Raw genomic sequence first — 16731 nt, forward strand, 5'->3', positions numbered from 1 at the left:
TAACTTTGCAATAATCTGATTTCTAACGGAAGTTTATTCCAAATAAATCGAGCTTAAATCATAAAAGAAGTGTAACTACTCTTATGTGTTTAATGTAAGTAAATTAGATCATACATGTGAGTAGGTGCTAGTCCATAAAGTATTTTGTAAGCAGTTGCACAAACTTTACCATGAAACTGTGCTTCAATAGGGAACCAATGCAGATTTATCAATAAGGGAGTTACACTATCAAATTTACACGCTGAGAAAATTTAAGCGGGATGCAGTATTCTGGGTAGATTGTAATCTTTTAAGATGATTTTTTTTGCCTTCCTGTGTAGATATTACTGTAGCCTACAATATGAAAAACAGATCCATCCAAGAGAATGTGAATTTGTCTGTTTGCTTAGGAGTAAAAATGATTTCCTTACTAGTAAACTAATCTGGGACTTCAGCTTCAATGTCCTGCTTAGTTACACTGGGCCCCCAGTTTGAAAAGAAGAGGGGAGTAATATATACTATTTTTTATTGCACTCTTTCCCCCCCCCCCCCCCCCCCATCCCCAATATAATGTGACTATTTGGCTGTGAGTACTAAAGGAGAAGGACAGGGGCTGTAAAAGTGCTTTCACACAGTCTGAATTCAGTAACAGCCTCCACTCCTTCAAGCATACAGAGTAAAACGGATCCTGGACTTGCTGCTTTCTTTATCTGAGGCCTGTTTCCCAGCCTAAGATTTCTTAGTTTGAGCCTTCACCTCTTGGACTTTGAGCCAAGTTAGGAGCTTTTCCAGTAGCAGAGTTGCTAGGGTATTCCTTCCTGGCTGCTTCATTTCTGTTTTGCCCCCCCCCCCCCAATCTTCAAAAGCCACTCCATGCCTGGGCAATTGTTCTGGAAGAGAATGGGGCTGTGGTGGTCTGAAAACAAAGCCCCCCCCCCCCCCCACACACAAAAAATATCCCAAAAACAAAACAAACCCACTCCAACCTGAAAAACACCGTTTTTTTTGCCAATCAGGGCATACCAACACCAGTCCTTGTGTCTCCCCTTACCGACCCTCAAGTTTTCAGGGCATTTGTAGTGAATATTCATGCAAAATCTACTGCAGCCCTATTATCTGTGAATATTCAGTGTGGGCATCCTGAAAATTGAACTGGCTGTGGGAGCCCTGTGCTTTAATCAGTTAAGAAGAGAGAGGAAGTCTAAGGCTGTTAAGCCTTATCAAAATTCTGATTCAAAGTTGGCTCCCTCCAGTACTTTCCTGCTTTATTAGTAAAAGACAAAACTCGCAGACTGGGGATGGAAGTGAGCGGTGTGGCACAACCAAGCCCTTTCCCAGCCCAGGCGTGTCGTCTGCAGCTGGCCCCGGTGCTAGATATACAGTGGTGCCCCAATGACCCGGATGTTGGAGGGAAACCCAGTCCTGGCTTTCTGCAACACTTCCACCTCCCTGATGCAGAAGTAGGACTGCAGATCCCAGCAAGCACTTGGATGCAATATTAAGTGGGGGGGGGGGAGAGAGACTCGGACTCTATCGCAAAAACCGAGGAGGGGGAGCCCATGCATTGATTGACTTTCGTTTTGTAAGGCTTGGACAGAAGCCGGGGATGAAAGCGTCTTCCCAGCCGCATTTGGCAGGCATGGTGAAGAGCCAACCCCCCCCCCCCCCCCCAAAAAAAAAAAGGCGCTGGGACTGTGACGTAATTGGCAGGGAGGGGGTCATTGGGAGGTGAAGCTGTATGCAGGGGGAGGTCAGCGAAAGTTCAGCCGCATAAAATTAAGCAAATGAGGAGAAACCATGGAGTAGAGGACTGGAAGGCGGCGGGGATGGGGAATCGGGTAACCTCGGAAGGAGCGCAGGCTGGAACCCCGGATGAGAACAGTCAGTGAGAGCCGGCAAGGAAAGGGTTACAGACAGGGGAGGAGCCTCTGCAGCTGCTTTAGTCTATCAGAGATACGGGCGAGAGCCGAGGAAGGAAAGCGGCCCCAGCCTGGCAGGGAGACACGGAGCAAGCAGTGCCCAGGTACCACTAGGAAACTGAATCAGTCCGACTCCGCCGTTGCAAAAGGGAGCGAGTCTCGGAACACCCCCTGGAAACGGTTTCAAGCCCCATCTGCGAGTCCTGGCTGCGCCCACTGCAAGCGGAGTCACTCAGCAGCAGCCCGAGAAAGTGATCCTGGTTCTCTGGCTCTGATCTGGATTTCTTCCTCGCATTTTAAAAATGTGCCTTTCCTACTGGCCAGCCTGGGAAATGCGCAAAGGGATGTCCCGGCAGCATCAAAGTGCTGCGGACTAAAGAAGACTGCAGTCGAGCAGGGGCATCCGAGGTGATTGGGACACGCAGGAAATCCGAATTGCCCTCTCTGGCGGGGGCGGGCGTTAAGAGCTGCTGCCTAAAGATGTGGTTTTTGGAGCTTACATTTCCTAGACTAGACGTGGATTTCCTATAGAGAGTTAGAAAGGGTTGCTTCCCACTGATCGGAATGAAGTGCTAAGGGTCAGCTTGACTTTTTTTTTTTTGGGGGGGGGGGAGAGGAGGTGAGGCTAAGGGCATCTGTTGTACAGAGCCACCTTTACTGGGCCTGGCACACTGATATTTTAATGGTTTGGGATTGGAATTTTTATTTTATTGTCTTATTTTTTTTTGGGGGGGGGCAGAATAAGGGACATTTGATGTGACCATTTTTTAAAATTTCAAACATTTTATTGAATTTTTATAACAAACTACAACTGAGGAGAATTTCAATCCTTGCTTGTGAGCTTATTTTTGGGAGTAGGTGACTGGACAGTTAGTTATTGGTACCTGAATGAAAAGAGACTTACCTATCTACTATGTAGAGATATAGCAAATAAACTTTTTTCCCACCAGACCATGTATGAGAGTGTGGAGGTGAGCGGACTGAATCCCAGCACAAATCCTTTCCTCATGATGGATTTTTACACTCAAAACCGGAGCTGTCTGATCCAGGAAAAGGGCTTGGGCACTGCCACCCACTATGGTACCCCCATCCGGAACCAGCAGTGGAGCAGCTCCAGTCACTGTAGGTATCCTGGGCTGTTGGTTTGGGATGGGTGGGGGAATCAATGGGGCAGCTCCTCAGTTTTTGACCAGGGCTTTTGCTCACACAATGGGAATCTTTAGGTTGCAGATGGGGCGTTCTTGGGCCTTCCTTTCCCTAGAGGGAGGGGGATCTTTGCTTTTTCTTCCCTCGTCTCTGAGTCCTTGTGCATGGCTTCAATCCTTTCAGCCACTTTAAACCACTGGGTTTTTTTTTTGTTCTGTTTTGTTGTTTTTTTTTTTTTTTTTGCTTCAGATCTTTAATCTCCTCGTTACTTGTCCTTTGGGTGTGTTTACACCAAGGACACAGTCCAACTTGCTATCAGGAATCCTTGTGGTTGTTACGAAGCTTAATTACACCTAGAAAGAAGTACAGGTTAATGAACTGTGTAAAGAATATTTGTGTGTGTTTTGTAACAACCCTGGCACGGTTTGATTCCTATTAGGAATATGGTATAAGAACCACATAGGGAGTTAAGTCTAAAGAAAATCTTGAGTATCCGCAGAAGCATTTTCTCTGTATGTGTGTATATAAAAACACACCTGCACTGGCTCTATCATGCATGGGGATGGGGGGGGGGCACACCTCAGATTTATATTTTCCTGTATTTCTTGGCTGGTGGTTGAGGTCGGGTATTTTTTGAGGAGCTGGGCTCAATCTCTGCTACTTTAGGCCTGATATTTTATTGGTTTTCTCCATTTTGTAGGTGAAAGCTTAGCCTTCCCTACCCAGCATAGGTTGACATCCCCCCCCCCCCCCCACAAAGATGCTGTAGAAAAGAAAATGCTCCAGTTGCCTGGCCCTGACATGTCATGTCTGCTTTAGGATTGTTTGAAAGATAGGTACCTTGCATCGGAGTCCCATTTCTTCTCCTGTCCCTTTTGGGACCCTCCATTCTGTATTCAGGATGAACTTGGATGCCCCGTCGCAGGTATCCAAGGAGAAGATAAACAAAAATTCACCAGCCTTTTATTTCTCATAGGAAGTTCAGTGCAGAGAGGTGAATTTTTAACTGTCCTCTGATCCTGTGCAAAGTACCTGTAATAGAAATTGTAAACCGCATATTTATTTATTTAGATTTTGCTCACACCTTTTTCAGTAGTAGCTCAAGGTGAGTTACATTCAGGTACTCTGGATAGTTCTCTGTCCCAGGAGGGCTCACAATCTAAGTTTGTACCTGAGGCAATGGAGGGTTAAGTGACTTGCCCAAGATCACAAAGAGCAGCAGTGGGATTTAAACCGGCCACCTCTGGATTGCAAGACGGGTGCTCTAACCACTAGGCCACTCCTCCACTCAGCAACATTCCATGTAGAATCATCAATAATAGGAACATTCCATGTAGAATCTCCAATAGTAGCAACATTCCATGTTCCACTGCACTAACCACTAGGCTACTCCTCCACTAGCAACAGAAGCCTGCCCTTGCAGATCAGCAACGCGGCCGCGCAGGCTTCTGTTTCTGTGAGTCTGACGTCCTGCACGTACGTGCAGGACGTCAGACTCACAGAAACAGAAGCCTGCGCGGCCGCGTTGCTGATCTGCAAGGGCAGGCTTCTACACGGAATGTTGCTAGTGGAATAGCAACATTCCATGTAGAATCTCAAATTTTTATTTATTTATTTAGATTTTGCTCCCACCTTTTTCAGTAGTAGCTCAAGGTGAGTTAACATTCAGTTACACTGGCTATTTCTCTGTCCCAGGAGGGCTCACAATCTAAGTTTGTACCTGAGGCAATGGAGGGTTAAGTGACTTGCCCAAGATCACAAGGAGCAGCAGTGGGGATTTGAACTGGCCACCTCTGGATTTCAAGGCCAGTGCTCTAACCGCTAGGCCACTCCTCCACTCCATAGTCGCCTCAGGGATCACTTGCGGTATATCAAGTGCTGAAAATAAAAATAAATAAATCCCAACATTGCAGATTGGGGAAGGGGGGGGTGTGTGTGTGGGCATTAGTTAGAGGTTTCGCTGTGTTATTTCTGATTAACAGTTTCAGTCCTGAAAGAGCAGTGTGTGATCACATTCGCTTTCGATACAGAATATTATGATCTGCAATGAATAGTGTGTATCCCTGGGCTCCTAATCATCAGCTGTTTTCCAGCTCTTGTGATAGCTGAGTCTGATATGGACCCCGGCTTCGCAAATACTTCTGAGGGCGGATGAGGAAGGATGAGGCTGTTTGCCCATCCCTCCAAAGTGTGCACTCCTTGGCTGCATGCCACTGTTTTTTTTTGGGGTTTTTTTTTTGGGGGGGGGGGGAGGGCAGAACCCACAGGGTTTCTGGAGCCTTTCCCCCCCCCCCCCCATAACAAAGCACAGCCATATTTATCTGCCCTTTTTGCCTTTTGGTCACGCAGAGTAACTGTATTCCCAGGCCTTCCACATTGATGGTGGCTCCCAGATGTTCATATATAATAATTATTTGTTAAAACAGCTTTGTCAAGAGATAGTATAAAAGTGGTTGGAAGTCAGATTTGTGCCGGAAACATATTATAACGGTTCCCTTGCACCCTCCCCCCAACACAGACATTCTGAAAATCAGTGGATGGGATGATACACATTTATCTAATAACAGCAATATCCTTTAATCTTAAAAAGAAAAAAAAATCTCAGAAGGCTGAGGCGATGTCATGAGAGGTCTTGTATGCTTGTCTCCAGTTTAAACATACAAGCCAGGGGTATATTCTAGACTATATGCCCACCTGCAGGGGTTGAGGTGGGAGGGAGTGTTAGATTGAAGGCAGCAGCCTAATGGGTCGGCCTCCCCTCTCCCGCCTGCTGCCCCAATGTTTTGGCACCCTGGCAGCATCTCTCATAATCAGCTGCTTTATAAATTGAGATTTGTCAAGTTGTGCAGCAAGTCGGAAGAGAAATGTGAGCTTGTGCCAATTAAGAGACTCCATACTGTCCTGAGTATGCTGGCGAAAGCTTGGCTCCCCCAACCATGTGCACATCTGGTTTATGTCGCGCTGAGGGCGGTGGGGAGAGAAAGAACATGGAGGGAGTTTGAGATTATAATGCAACCATGATAGGAAATTAGTGTTGTTTTTGTTTTTTAATCCCCCACTTGAAATAAGTTGCTTTAGAATCAGGGTTCGGATATTGAGCTCATTCTTGGAGAGATTGGCATTCTGTGCTTCTGAAAATTCCCCTGCTTCCCTGCTTTGGCTGTGTTTGTAGTTCTGAGTATACAGAAGGAGTGGATGCCGTTGCTGTGCTGATCGTTATCAGAGACCCATGCATGCGTCACACTGATACCAGTAAAGCACAGACAGCTGAAGAGGAGACACACAGGGAAGGCGATGTCTTACAAGACAGAATAAATGTGGCCATAACAGAAGTCACAAATGTGTGCAACATGGAACTAAAAAGAAAGAAGAAGACCTGGGACTAAGAGCAGAAAGAAGTGGCAAAGCAGAGGAGTGATATTGAGGTAGTGGAGTCTGATGCTGTAATCTTAGGGAGTGGGCTGTACATAGGAGAATAGGGTAAGGAAAAGACAGACAGACATTGATAAATTTCAGCTAGAACCATAGGTGCTGGCTCTGTGGGTGATTCAGCGTCTTCAACTTTGAACAAACATCCTAGCTATATCCAAGGAGGGGTCATTTGTGTTGTGTTTAGCACACCCAGTAATTTTGAGAAATTGAAGCATAGATACACAGGAAAATGAAGGTAGATAACGACATATCCCATCTACTATCACTTCCTGTCTCTTAGAGATCCTGCGTACTTGTCTCCACCAATTCCACCTGGAGGCCATTCTATGATTTCACCACCCTTTCCGTGAAGTATTTTCCCTGTCCCCTTTTACCTTCATTTCAGGGCTATTCCTAAAATTGAAGGCTGAGCCGTTCCCCTGCTCTGCTTTTCCTGTTGTGGGTCCTCGGCTTTAGACTTGAGAGCGGTGCTGTAGAAGGATCTGTTCATTTGGAGACTGGAGAAGAGAGGATGCAGGTCTCTCTTCCTAAAACTAGAAATACAGAGGAAGTTGGTAACTAGAGGCCAGTAAGCCTTATCTTCGTACTAACCTACAAATGCACTCGATCTGCAACCCCTCATTACCTCTCTACCCTCATCTCCCCTTACATTCCTACCTGAAACCTCCGCTCACAGGACAAATCCCTCCTCTCGGTACCCTTCTCCACCACCGCCAACTCCAGGCTCCGCCCTTTCTGCCTCGCCTCTCCCTATGCTTGGAATAAACTCCCTGAGCCCACACGCCAAGCCCCGTCCCTACCCATCTTCAAATCCCTACTCAAAACCCACCTCTTCAATGTCGCATTCGGCACCTAACCATTATACCTCTATTCAAGAAATCTAGGCTGCCCCAACTTGACATTTCGTCCTTTAGATTGTAAGCTCCTTTGAGCAGGGACTATCCTTATTTGTAAAACTGTACAGCGCTGCGAAACCCTAGTAGCGCTTTAGAAATGTTAAGTAGTAGTAGTAGTAATGGGAACATTTAATGGAAACTTAAGTGAAGATGGTGAAATGCCTGCAGGCAAGTGAACGTCCAGAGTTAGGGCAGCATGGCATTAACAGAGGCAGGTTGTGGCAAACGAATCTGGTTAATGTCTTTGGGTGGCTGGAGAGCTAGATTAAGGGTGTTCAGTGGATGCAGGTACCTCATATACCAGCAAAGCTCTTAATGGCTTATGAATAAAACTGTGCAACCTGGGAGTGTGTCCCAACTGGAGGACTGAATTAGAAGTGTAGACTAGTGGTAAATGGAATTTGCTCAGAAGAGAGAGTGACCGGTAGTGGAGTGCCTCAGGGATTGGTCCTGGAGCCCATTCTGTTCAATATGTGAGCTGAAGGGTTAGAAGGAAGAGGTTGCTTTTGTGCAAATGACACCAGTATCTGCAACAGTGGACACCGTCGAGGGACTCATGAGAAGTAATCTACAAAAACTGGAATTTACAACATTAAATGTGAAAAAGCACAGAGTTGTGGATTCCGAGTGCAGAAGCCAAAGTGGTGGGTCTGCTATGGGGATGTAGAGCTGATGTGCACCTACCATTAAGGACACCTCAGGGTGACTGAGAGGCCCCAGATGATGATAAGGCAGTGACGAGGGCCAGAGGGATGCTGTAGTGTCCAAGAACAGGCAGTACTAGCAGAGAATAAGGTGGTCAGTTCAGTTCTGAAGACCCAGTCCAGAGAGAGGTAACCAAATGGTGCTGGACCTGCGTTAGAAGTCATATGCGATAAGACGCAGGGGATCATTAGAGGAAAGGAAGGGGGGGGGGGGTAGGATAGAGACATTTAAATAACTGAAAGGTTTGTTTCCTGAATTTAAAACAAATCGGAGAAAATTTTTCTTCACCCAATGCATAATTAAACTCTGGAATTCGTTGCTGGAGAACGTGGTGAAGGCGGTTAGCTTAGCGGAGTTTAAAAAGGGGTTAGACGGTTTCCTAAAGAACAAGACCATAAACCACTACTAAATGGACTTGGGAAAAATCTACAATTCCAGGAATAACATGTATAGAATGTTTGTACGTTTGGGAAGCTTGCCAGGTGCCCTTGGCCTGGATTGGCCGCTGTCGTGAACAGGATGCTGGGCTCGATGGACCCTTGGTCTTTTCCCAGTGTGGCATTACTTATGTACTTATGAACATTATTAAAAGCGCTTTCATTGAAATGGAAGCTCTAGAACTAGTGTCTCAATATGTACCACTAAAGGGGGTGAACTGAGCAATGCCAGAAAATATTTCTCACAGAAAGGGTGGTGGATGCCTGGAATGCCCTCTTGGAGGAGGAGGTAGTAGAGACAAAACCAGAGTGTTCAAAAAAAGTGTGGGATCAACATAGAGGGGTTGTGGTTGCAAGAGAATGGAGATGATGTGGTGGGAGCAACCCTAAAGCCAGTAAATGGGGGTAACCATGCAACGTGGCAGGCGCAACCTTATAATCAGTGGGGAAAAAACTGGGAATATCCAGCACACAATGGCGGGAGCTACCCTAAAAGACAAATATTACTATTTGGATGGATTAGATGAGTGGGAAGGGGGTGAAAGAGGACTGGGGTTTGGCTTCTGTGTGGGACTTTGGCCACTGGAACTCGTTGTCAGAGAATGGTAACAGCAATTAGAGCATATAGGTTTAAAAAAGGTTTGAACATGTTCCTGGAGGAAAAGTCTATAATTTGCTTTTAAGCTAGACATGAGGAAAGCCACTACTTATCCCTGGGGTCTGTAGCATGGAAATTTTGTTACTCTTTGGGATTCTGGCAGGTACTTGTAACCTGGATTGGCTCTTTCCAGGTGGCCTCTCTGCTCTTTGACCTCCCTGTACCTCTTATCTTGCATAATTGAGAGCCTGCTTCTTGGCTGCATTGTCTCTCTGGAGGCATCTTGACCCTTTGCACTGGGGAGTCAATAAAGATCTCCAGGACCTTTGTTCCAGGGTCAGGAAGAGTGTTCAACATTTTATTTATTCAGTTAGCATACCTTTTTCCAAGGAAAGTTAGATTCAGGTACTGTAGGTAATTTTCCCTGTCCTTAATGTGGTATTTGATTTTTGCTTGGGAAGTGTGTCTGTCTGATATGATAAAGCTCAGCTTGCATCCCTGAAAAGAATTGGACACCATAATTTTGAGATAAGGGGCACAGAATGGGTGGGGACTTGGTGTCACAGACAGGGCAGGAATGAGGTGCATTGGTGGGGGGGGGGGGGAGAGTCATTACTGAAATAACAGGGGGTGCTGCAGAGCAAGAGTGAGGTGAATTGGCAGATCTATATGTGTTGGGGGTGGGTCTCAGTAGAAAAGCAGGGAGTGCTTCAGGGAAGGAATAAGTAGCATTCATAGAGCTGTGTATATGGGGGGGGGAGGGGGTCACGTTACCAAAATAAGAGGAGGTGCTGCAGGGCAGCAGTGAGGTGCATTAACGGAGCTGTATGTACTTCTTTCTTCAACAGTTATTCAAAACGGTTCACAGTCCACCCAAATAGTTAACAATAACATTTCATTCAATTACCAAAAATAGCGTCATGAAATAATACCTCATTGATTATACTTAGGCTTAAATTTGGTCATTTTACTATTTACGTTGTTGACAAAATTGTAAGTTTTTTTTTTTTTAAATGTCAAGCTATTCCTTCTGTACACTGCGAGCATGAACCTCTTCATAATAAATCCCAATCGATCAATAAAATTAAAATGAATTTTTAAAAAACCCTAAGCCGTTTACTAAGCTGTGCTTGTAGGTGTGCTAGCGTTTCTAGCGACACTAATACTAGACACCCATATTATTCCTGCGGGTGTGTAGTGTTGGCGCACGCTGATTTTTAGTGCGTGCTAAAAACGCTAGTGCACCTTAGTAAACAGGGCTCTTAGCCTGGTAAAAGCACCTCTGTTCATTCCAGATAGAATAGCTGCTCCCCCCACTCCTCCGCAGCCAAGGCATCACCAGCACTTATTCTCTGCCCTCTCAATGACACCCAACTAATAATAGAGTGAAAAAGAGATGGGTTTTTTTTTATTTCTTGCTAAGATAAAACAGAGGAGTAGCGTGATCCACAAGACTTCTTCCAAACAACCAAGGAGACGTAGGGAGTGAGTGTGTTCGTTATTCAACGTAAGACTCGACGTGGCACTGTGTTTCGACCAAAGTGCCTGCCTCAGGAATCTGTAGCGTAGTGACTCGATGACAAACTGTATGGTGGTATATGGGAGACATGATCGAGTCTTTAAAAAGCTGAAAAAAGGATGAGATGAAGATGGGAGTCAAGGGACGATATGACGGACCTCCCAGGGGTAAAGTCTAGCGCGTCAAGCAGAGCTTTTTCAGTGACAGCAATATACCCACCATACTGTTTGTCATCGAGTCACTACAATATACAGACTCCTGAGGCATACTCGCTCCCTGCGTCTTGATGATCTCGCTACTCCTCTGTTTTATCTTCGCTTCGTCCATAGCAGATCCAGTTTCTCCACCTTGGTGGTTGACTCCCTTTTCATTTCTTGCTAAACATTTACAATGTTTATTTTTGGTGCTGGAATAGCAGAGGGTGCTGCAGGGCAGGGTTGAAGTGCACTGGAAGAGAAATAAATGCGGGGAAGGGTCTTAATACTGGATTAGAGACCTGCACGGGAATGGGGTCTGTGAGAATCCCCTCTGGGGTTGAAGGGTTTCTGCGGGGGCAGAAGCAGTTCTGTGGGGGTTCCCTTGGAAGTGTGAGGTACACTTGCGCCAGCCTCTTACCTACCAAGTACCAAGCAGGGTGAACATAGAAGATCTCTAATTTAGAAAATGGAAGTTATAAAAAAAACCTAAACTTAAATGGCCGCATGTGCGTGTGGATGTGGCGAGTGACGCTTAGACGATGACTCCGGCTGTGATGAACTAGGGCCGATAATGGGCAGACTTGTATGGTCTATGTCTCGTATATGTCAATCTGGTTTAGGATAGGCTGGAAAGGACTTAGACAGCAACTTCAGTGGCTGGACCATGAGGACAGTACTGGACAGACTTGTACGGTCTGTGCCCCACAAATGAGAAGACGAATAGGCTGACGTGGGCTTCGATGGCAGCTCCAGCAGTTGGAACATAAGGATAGGGCCAGGCAGACTTCTATGGTCTATGTCCCAGAAATGCCAAAGAAAGACCATAATATCACATTCATTGTTGATTTAATCATGAATTGGTAATGAGTGTGACTATAGGGCAGACTGGATGGACCATTCAGGCCTTTATCTGCCATCAATTACTGTGTTTCTATTGATCCTCTCTGCTCCCTGGCTGATGTGCAGACCTCGGCTCTGATACAGGTACAAGCATCGGAGGTCACCTGACCTACTGTTGCGTGCATGTGGCGACCTCTCAGCACACCGTGCTAGTGAACCAGAGACAAGTCTTACCTGTGCGATCCAGAGTGTTCCAAATGTCAACTTCCGTTCCTTGCCTGCAGTTCTGTGGCTCAAACCCAGAGAGAGATTGAGAGAACTGACCGGAATTTTTAAAAATGTACCATTACATTCTTGTGGGGACAGGTAAGATTCCAGTGGGGATGGGTTAGGTTTCTGTCCCCGTGCAACTCTATGCTGGAATAGCAAGGGGTGCTGCAGGGCAGACATGAAATGCAACAGTAGAGCAGTACATGGGGTTGGGAGAGGGTCTCTGTAAAGGAATAGCAGGGAGTGCTGCAAGGCAGAGGTGAGGCGTTTTAGCAGCACTGTGTGTGTGTGGGGGGGGGGAGGGGCTCAGTACTGAAGAGAAATAGAAACGGAGAAAAATGAAGGCAGATAAAGACCATATGACCTATCCAATCTGCCCATCTGTGCTATCTACTGTCTCTTACAGATCCTATGTACTTGTCCTAAGCTAGCTTGAATTCAGATACAGTTTTCTAATTCACCACACTTTTCATGAAGTATTTCCTCGGGTTATTCCTGAGTTGGTCCCCTTTCACCGTCATGCTATACTCCCCTCGTTCCAGAGTTTCCTTTCAATTGAAAGAAACTTGCCTCCTGTGCAGTTATGCCACAGAGCGTGTAGCTAGACCTCAATTTGGGGGGGGGTCCCTGAGCCTAAAGTAGGGAGTATATTTTGCCTCGCCTCTCCGTTCCCCCTTGCAACCCCACATACATGGGCTAGCAGGGGACCTGAAGCAATACCAGCAGAAGCCTTTCTCCCATGCTGTTAGCCACCATTCTGCCTGCCCCATTCGCCCCCCCCCCCCCCCCACTGTGCGTATGCTTGGTTTTAGTGAAATTGAGCATTCGCAAAGTATCATAAATGCTCAATTTCACTAAAACTGAGCAGTCGTGTGTGTAGGGGGGTGGGTGGAAGCAGGGCAGCGAACAGCACTGGAGAAAGATTTCTGTTGGCGGGGCTTGGGGATCCCTGCCAGCCAAACCAGCAAGGCCCCACTGTGGCTATGCCACTGCCCCAGAGGTGTTTAAGCATCTCTATCGTAGCTCCCCTTTCCCACTTTTCTTCCAAAGTGTACATATTGAAATCTTTGTCTGTTCCTGTACACTTTATCATGAGGACCACTGACCATTTTAATGGTCGCCCTCTGGATCAACTCCATCCTGTATATATCTGTTTGAAGGTGTGATCTCCAGAATTGTACACAATATTTTAAATGAGCTCTCAGCAGAGGCAATATCACTGCTTTTTTTTTTTTTTTTTTTGACCGTTCCTCTCTATATACACCCAAGCATCTTTCTGTTTTTCGCCGTCGCCATTTCTCTCTGTCTGGCCACCTTAAGATCAGCACCCAAGTCCTGCTGCTCTTTTGTGTACAAAAGTTCTTCACCCTCCCCCCCCCCCCCCCCAAACTGCACCGTTCCCTTGGGTTTTTACAGCCCAAATGCATGACCCTGCGTTTTTTTTAATCATTAAATTTTTAGTTGTCAAATTCCGGACCATTCTTCAAGCTTCGCTAGGTCTTTCCTCACGTAGTCCACATCATCAGAGCAGTCTACCCTCTTGCAGATACCGGTATCGTCTCCAACGAGGCAAACCTTACCAGACAGCCTTTCAGCAATACTGCTTGCAAAAACGTTCAAAAGAACCAGACCCAGAAAACCGAACCGTGCACACACCGTTGGTAACATGCCTTTCCTCAGAGCGAACTCCATTTACCGCTACCCTCAGTCACCTTCCACTCAACCAGTTCCTAACCCAGTCACTTTAGGGCCATAATGAGGGCACTCAGTTTATTTATTAGTCGTCTAAGTGAAACCGTGTCAGAGGCTTTGCTAAAATCTAAATACACCACATCTACTACTAATACTACTACTATTTAGCATTTCTATAGCGCTACAAGGCATAAGCAGCGCTGCACAAACATAGAAGAAAGACAGTCCCTGCTCAAAGAGCTTACAATCTAATAGACAAAAAATAAATAAAGTAATCAAATCAATTAATGTGAACGGGAAGGAAGAGAGGAGGGTGGCGAGTGGAGGCGAGTGGTTACAGGTGGTTACGAGTCAAAAGCAATGTTAAAGAGGTGGGCTTTCAGTCTAGATTTAAAGGTGGCCAAGGATGGGGCAAGATGTAGGGGCTCAGGAAGTTTATTCCAGGCGTAGGGTGCAGCGAGACAGAAGGCGCAAAGTCTGGAGTTGGCAGTAGTGGAGAAGGGAACAGATAAGAAGGATTTATCCATGGAGCGGAGTGCACGGGAAGGGGTGTAGGGAAGGACGAGTGTGGAGAGATACTGGGGAGCAGCAGAGTGAATACATTTATAGGTTAGTAGAAGAAGTTTGAACAGGATGCGAAAACGGATAGGGAGCCAGTGAAGGGTCTTGAGGAGAGGGGTAGTATGAGTAAAGCGACCCTTGCGGAAGATGAGACGGGCAGCAGAGTTTTGAACCGACTGGAGAGGGGAGAGGTGACTAAGTGGGAGGCCAGCAAGAAACAGATTGCAGTAGTCTAAACGAGAGGTGACAAGGGTGTGGATGAGGGTTTTGGTAGAGTGCTCGGAAAGAAAGGGGCGGATTTTACGGATGTTGTAAAGAAAGAAACGACAGGTCTTGGCGGTCTGCTGGATATGAGCAGAGAAGGAGAGAGAAGAGTCAAAGATGACCCCAAGGTTTCGAGCTGAGGAGGCAGGGAGAATGAGAGAGCCATCAACAGAAATAGAAAACGGGGGGAGCGGGGTGCTCAATCCAACACTGGTAGAGCTGGGGGGGGGGAGGGGGTGTCAGTACTGGAGGTGCAGCAGGGCAGAGTGAAGTGCACTGGTAGAGCTGAGTGGGGAGGGGGTGAGGGGAGGATCTCAAGCCCCGAGATATGTCCTAGTCAGTGGGGTAGGCATTAAGGGCATCTCCTTTTCTGAGATTTCCTGGGCTGAGGAGCTGCACAGGAAGTAAGCAGGGCTTGAAAAGTGTGAGTTTTTTTTTTTCTTTTTTCCCTTTTCTGCTCAGCCAAGTTATTTCAAGCTGCTGTTTACTGAATGAGACTATTAGGCCCTCCCGATACAGGAATGTCAGCCATGTGGGAGGCTGGAAGGGAGCAGATAGTTATCAGTGGGAGATTTCAGACTCTCCCCTCCTCTTTTGGTTTCCCTCTCTCACCCCCTTTCCTTCTGGCCGTAACAGGGAGTGTGGATAAAACCTCTCCTCCCTTCATTGTAGGGGTCTTGGTTACAATCCCTACTCTAGCACTATGAACACTTAACCTCCTGAGTTCACAATCTTTTCTCCCTTCCCCCTTTCTGATTGCTCTGTCTCCACCAAGGTGTGTTGGAACTGGAGCTTTTAAGCGGTAACATAGTCTAGTGACATTATTTTGTATCCACACCTTAAAGAGAGAGGCAGTTCTGTTCTGTGTCTATCCCCCTTGTGTCTGGCTGGCTCACCCATTTTTCTCCGCCCTCTCTGCTGTGGGAGGTTTGCCTGTCAGAGTATAAGTTTAACCTCAAACTCCTTAGCACTGACAGTTAAAAAAAAAACAACCCATGTTTGTACTTTAAAGAGCCAGCCCTGTATCTTAGATACAGTCAAAGCGTTACAGGAGGGGAGGAGGCAGCAGCAACTTGAGATACCTAAAGCTTGTGTACAGCACGGAGCGCTGAGCTGGAGACTGACCTCAGGAACAGCTGGCAATGTCTTGAGACACCCCAAATATGAATACTACACAGAGCTGAAACTATCTTTCCATTACGTAGCTTCCCACTATTCCAGAACCTGTGGGATAATTGTGTCCATCATACAGCAGGTGGAGAGAGAGAACTGAAAACTGAGCTGAGACATATCTCTCTTGGCATCCAGTCCAGCTCCTCAGTATTTTCTATCTCCAGCAAAGGCAGGCCTAGGGTCACAGTCTGGGACTATAGATTCTGGGGTCTATGGTGGCAGCGATGGAAATGGTCAACAATCAGGGTGAGGAAACCAAAGCAGGTCCAAATGAAAAGGTCTTTCTTGTTTCTAAAAAGTTGTAAGCCAAGTGTCGAAAGGCTTGACACAGCCGTATTTTGGCTGACGTGCCTTCGTCAGGAGCCTTACATTAGCACCCACAGAAACAATTGTATAACAATGAAGACCAGAACAGTAAAATACTCATAGGACTAAAGCATGCTGAGCGGCAACACCATGCCTCAAGCTCCCAGCGTTTATCAAGATGAAGGCACGCCAGCTGAAACACAGCCTTGTCAAGCCTTTCGACACGACTTACAACTTTTTAGAAACAATAAAGACCTGTTCATTTGGACCTGCTTTGGTTTCCTTTTTGGCTTCCTCACCCTGGCTGTTAACTTTTCATGTTTTTGTTAAGTTTGGAGTTCTCCTTTTTGTTTTGTTTGGTGATGGAAATGGTACTATGGACAAGGGTACATATGTGGCCGTTAGAGGAATCTCTTCTCATCTGCTGGTCTCCAGTGTTGCAGAAGTATGACCATCTTCCTTGGACGCTGGTTGCCAGACGAAGTATGCACTGGTGGCTGTTGCCCAGGAATTTGACCATCAGAGCTCCCTTTCCAATAACACAATGGGAGGTGGTGACAACAGATACCAAAAAGTCGGGTTGGGGAGCTTATTACAGGGCACCTGAATGGAACAAGAGTCTCTGGTTGATAAAACACTTGGAGCTCAGGGCAGTGCAGAATGCCTTACTCGACTTCGCTACCTTTATGGCAGGGATCCCGTTCTGAGTTTTCTCCGATGGTGCAATGGAGGTGGAACCTGCAACTGTCCGATAGCGGTGGAGGCGGCCTCCCTCTTGAGTCAGCAGCTCACATCTC

At 46.5% G+C, this 16731-nt stretch overlaps 1 protein-coding gene across 6 annotated transcripts in view; it reads left to right on the plus strand.

The window, feature by feature from the left end:
• The window catches only part of RARA (retinoic acid receptor alpha), a 171446-nt gene that overhangs the window by 78922 nt on the left and 75793 nt on the right, over positions 1 to 16731 (plus strand). The window contains exons 1-2 of one of the 6 annotated variants that reach the window (XM_030220666.1): positions 1791 to 2476; positions 2849 to 3020. The exons of 2 other annotated variants lie outside the window; for them this stretch is intronic. In XM_030220666.1, coding sequence (XP_030076526.1) covers positions 2852 to 3020 — 169 coding nt within the window. In that variant the 5' untranslated portion in view covers positions 1791 to 2476; positions 2849 to 2851. Of the gene's footprint in view, positions 1 to 1790; positions 2477 to 2848; positions 3021 to 16731 lie in introns of those variants that run through there. 3 more of the 6 variants (XM_030220665.1, XM_030220669.1, XM_030220667.1) reach the window with 3 other exon arrangements.

The sequence above is a fragment of the Microcaecilia unicolor genome, chromosome 12, assembly GCF_901765095.1.
Source record: "Microcaecilia unicolor chromosome 12, aMicUni1.1, whole genome shotgun sequence".
NCBI lineage: Eukaryota > Metazoa > Chordata > Amphibia > Gymnophiona > Siphonopidae > Microcaecilia > Microcaecilia unicolor.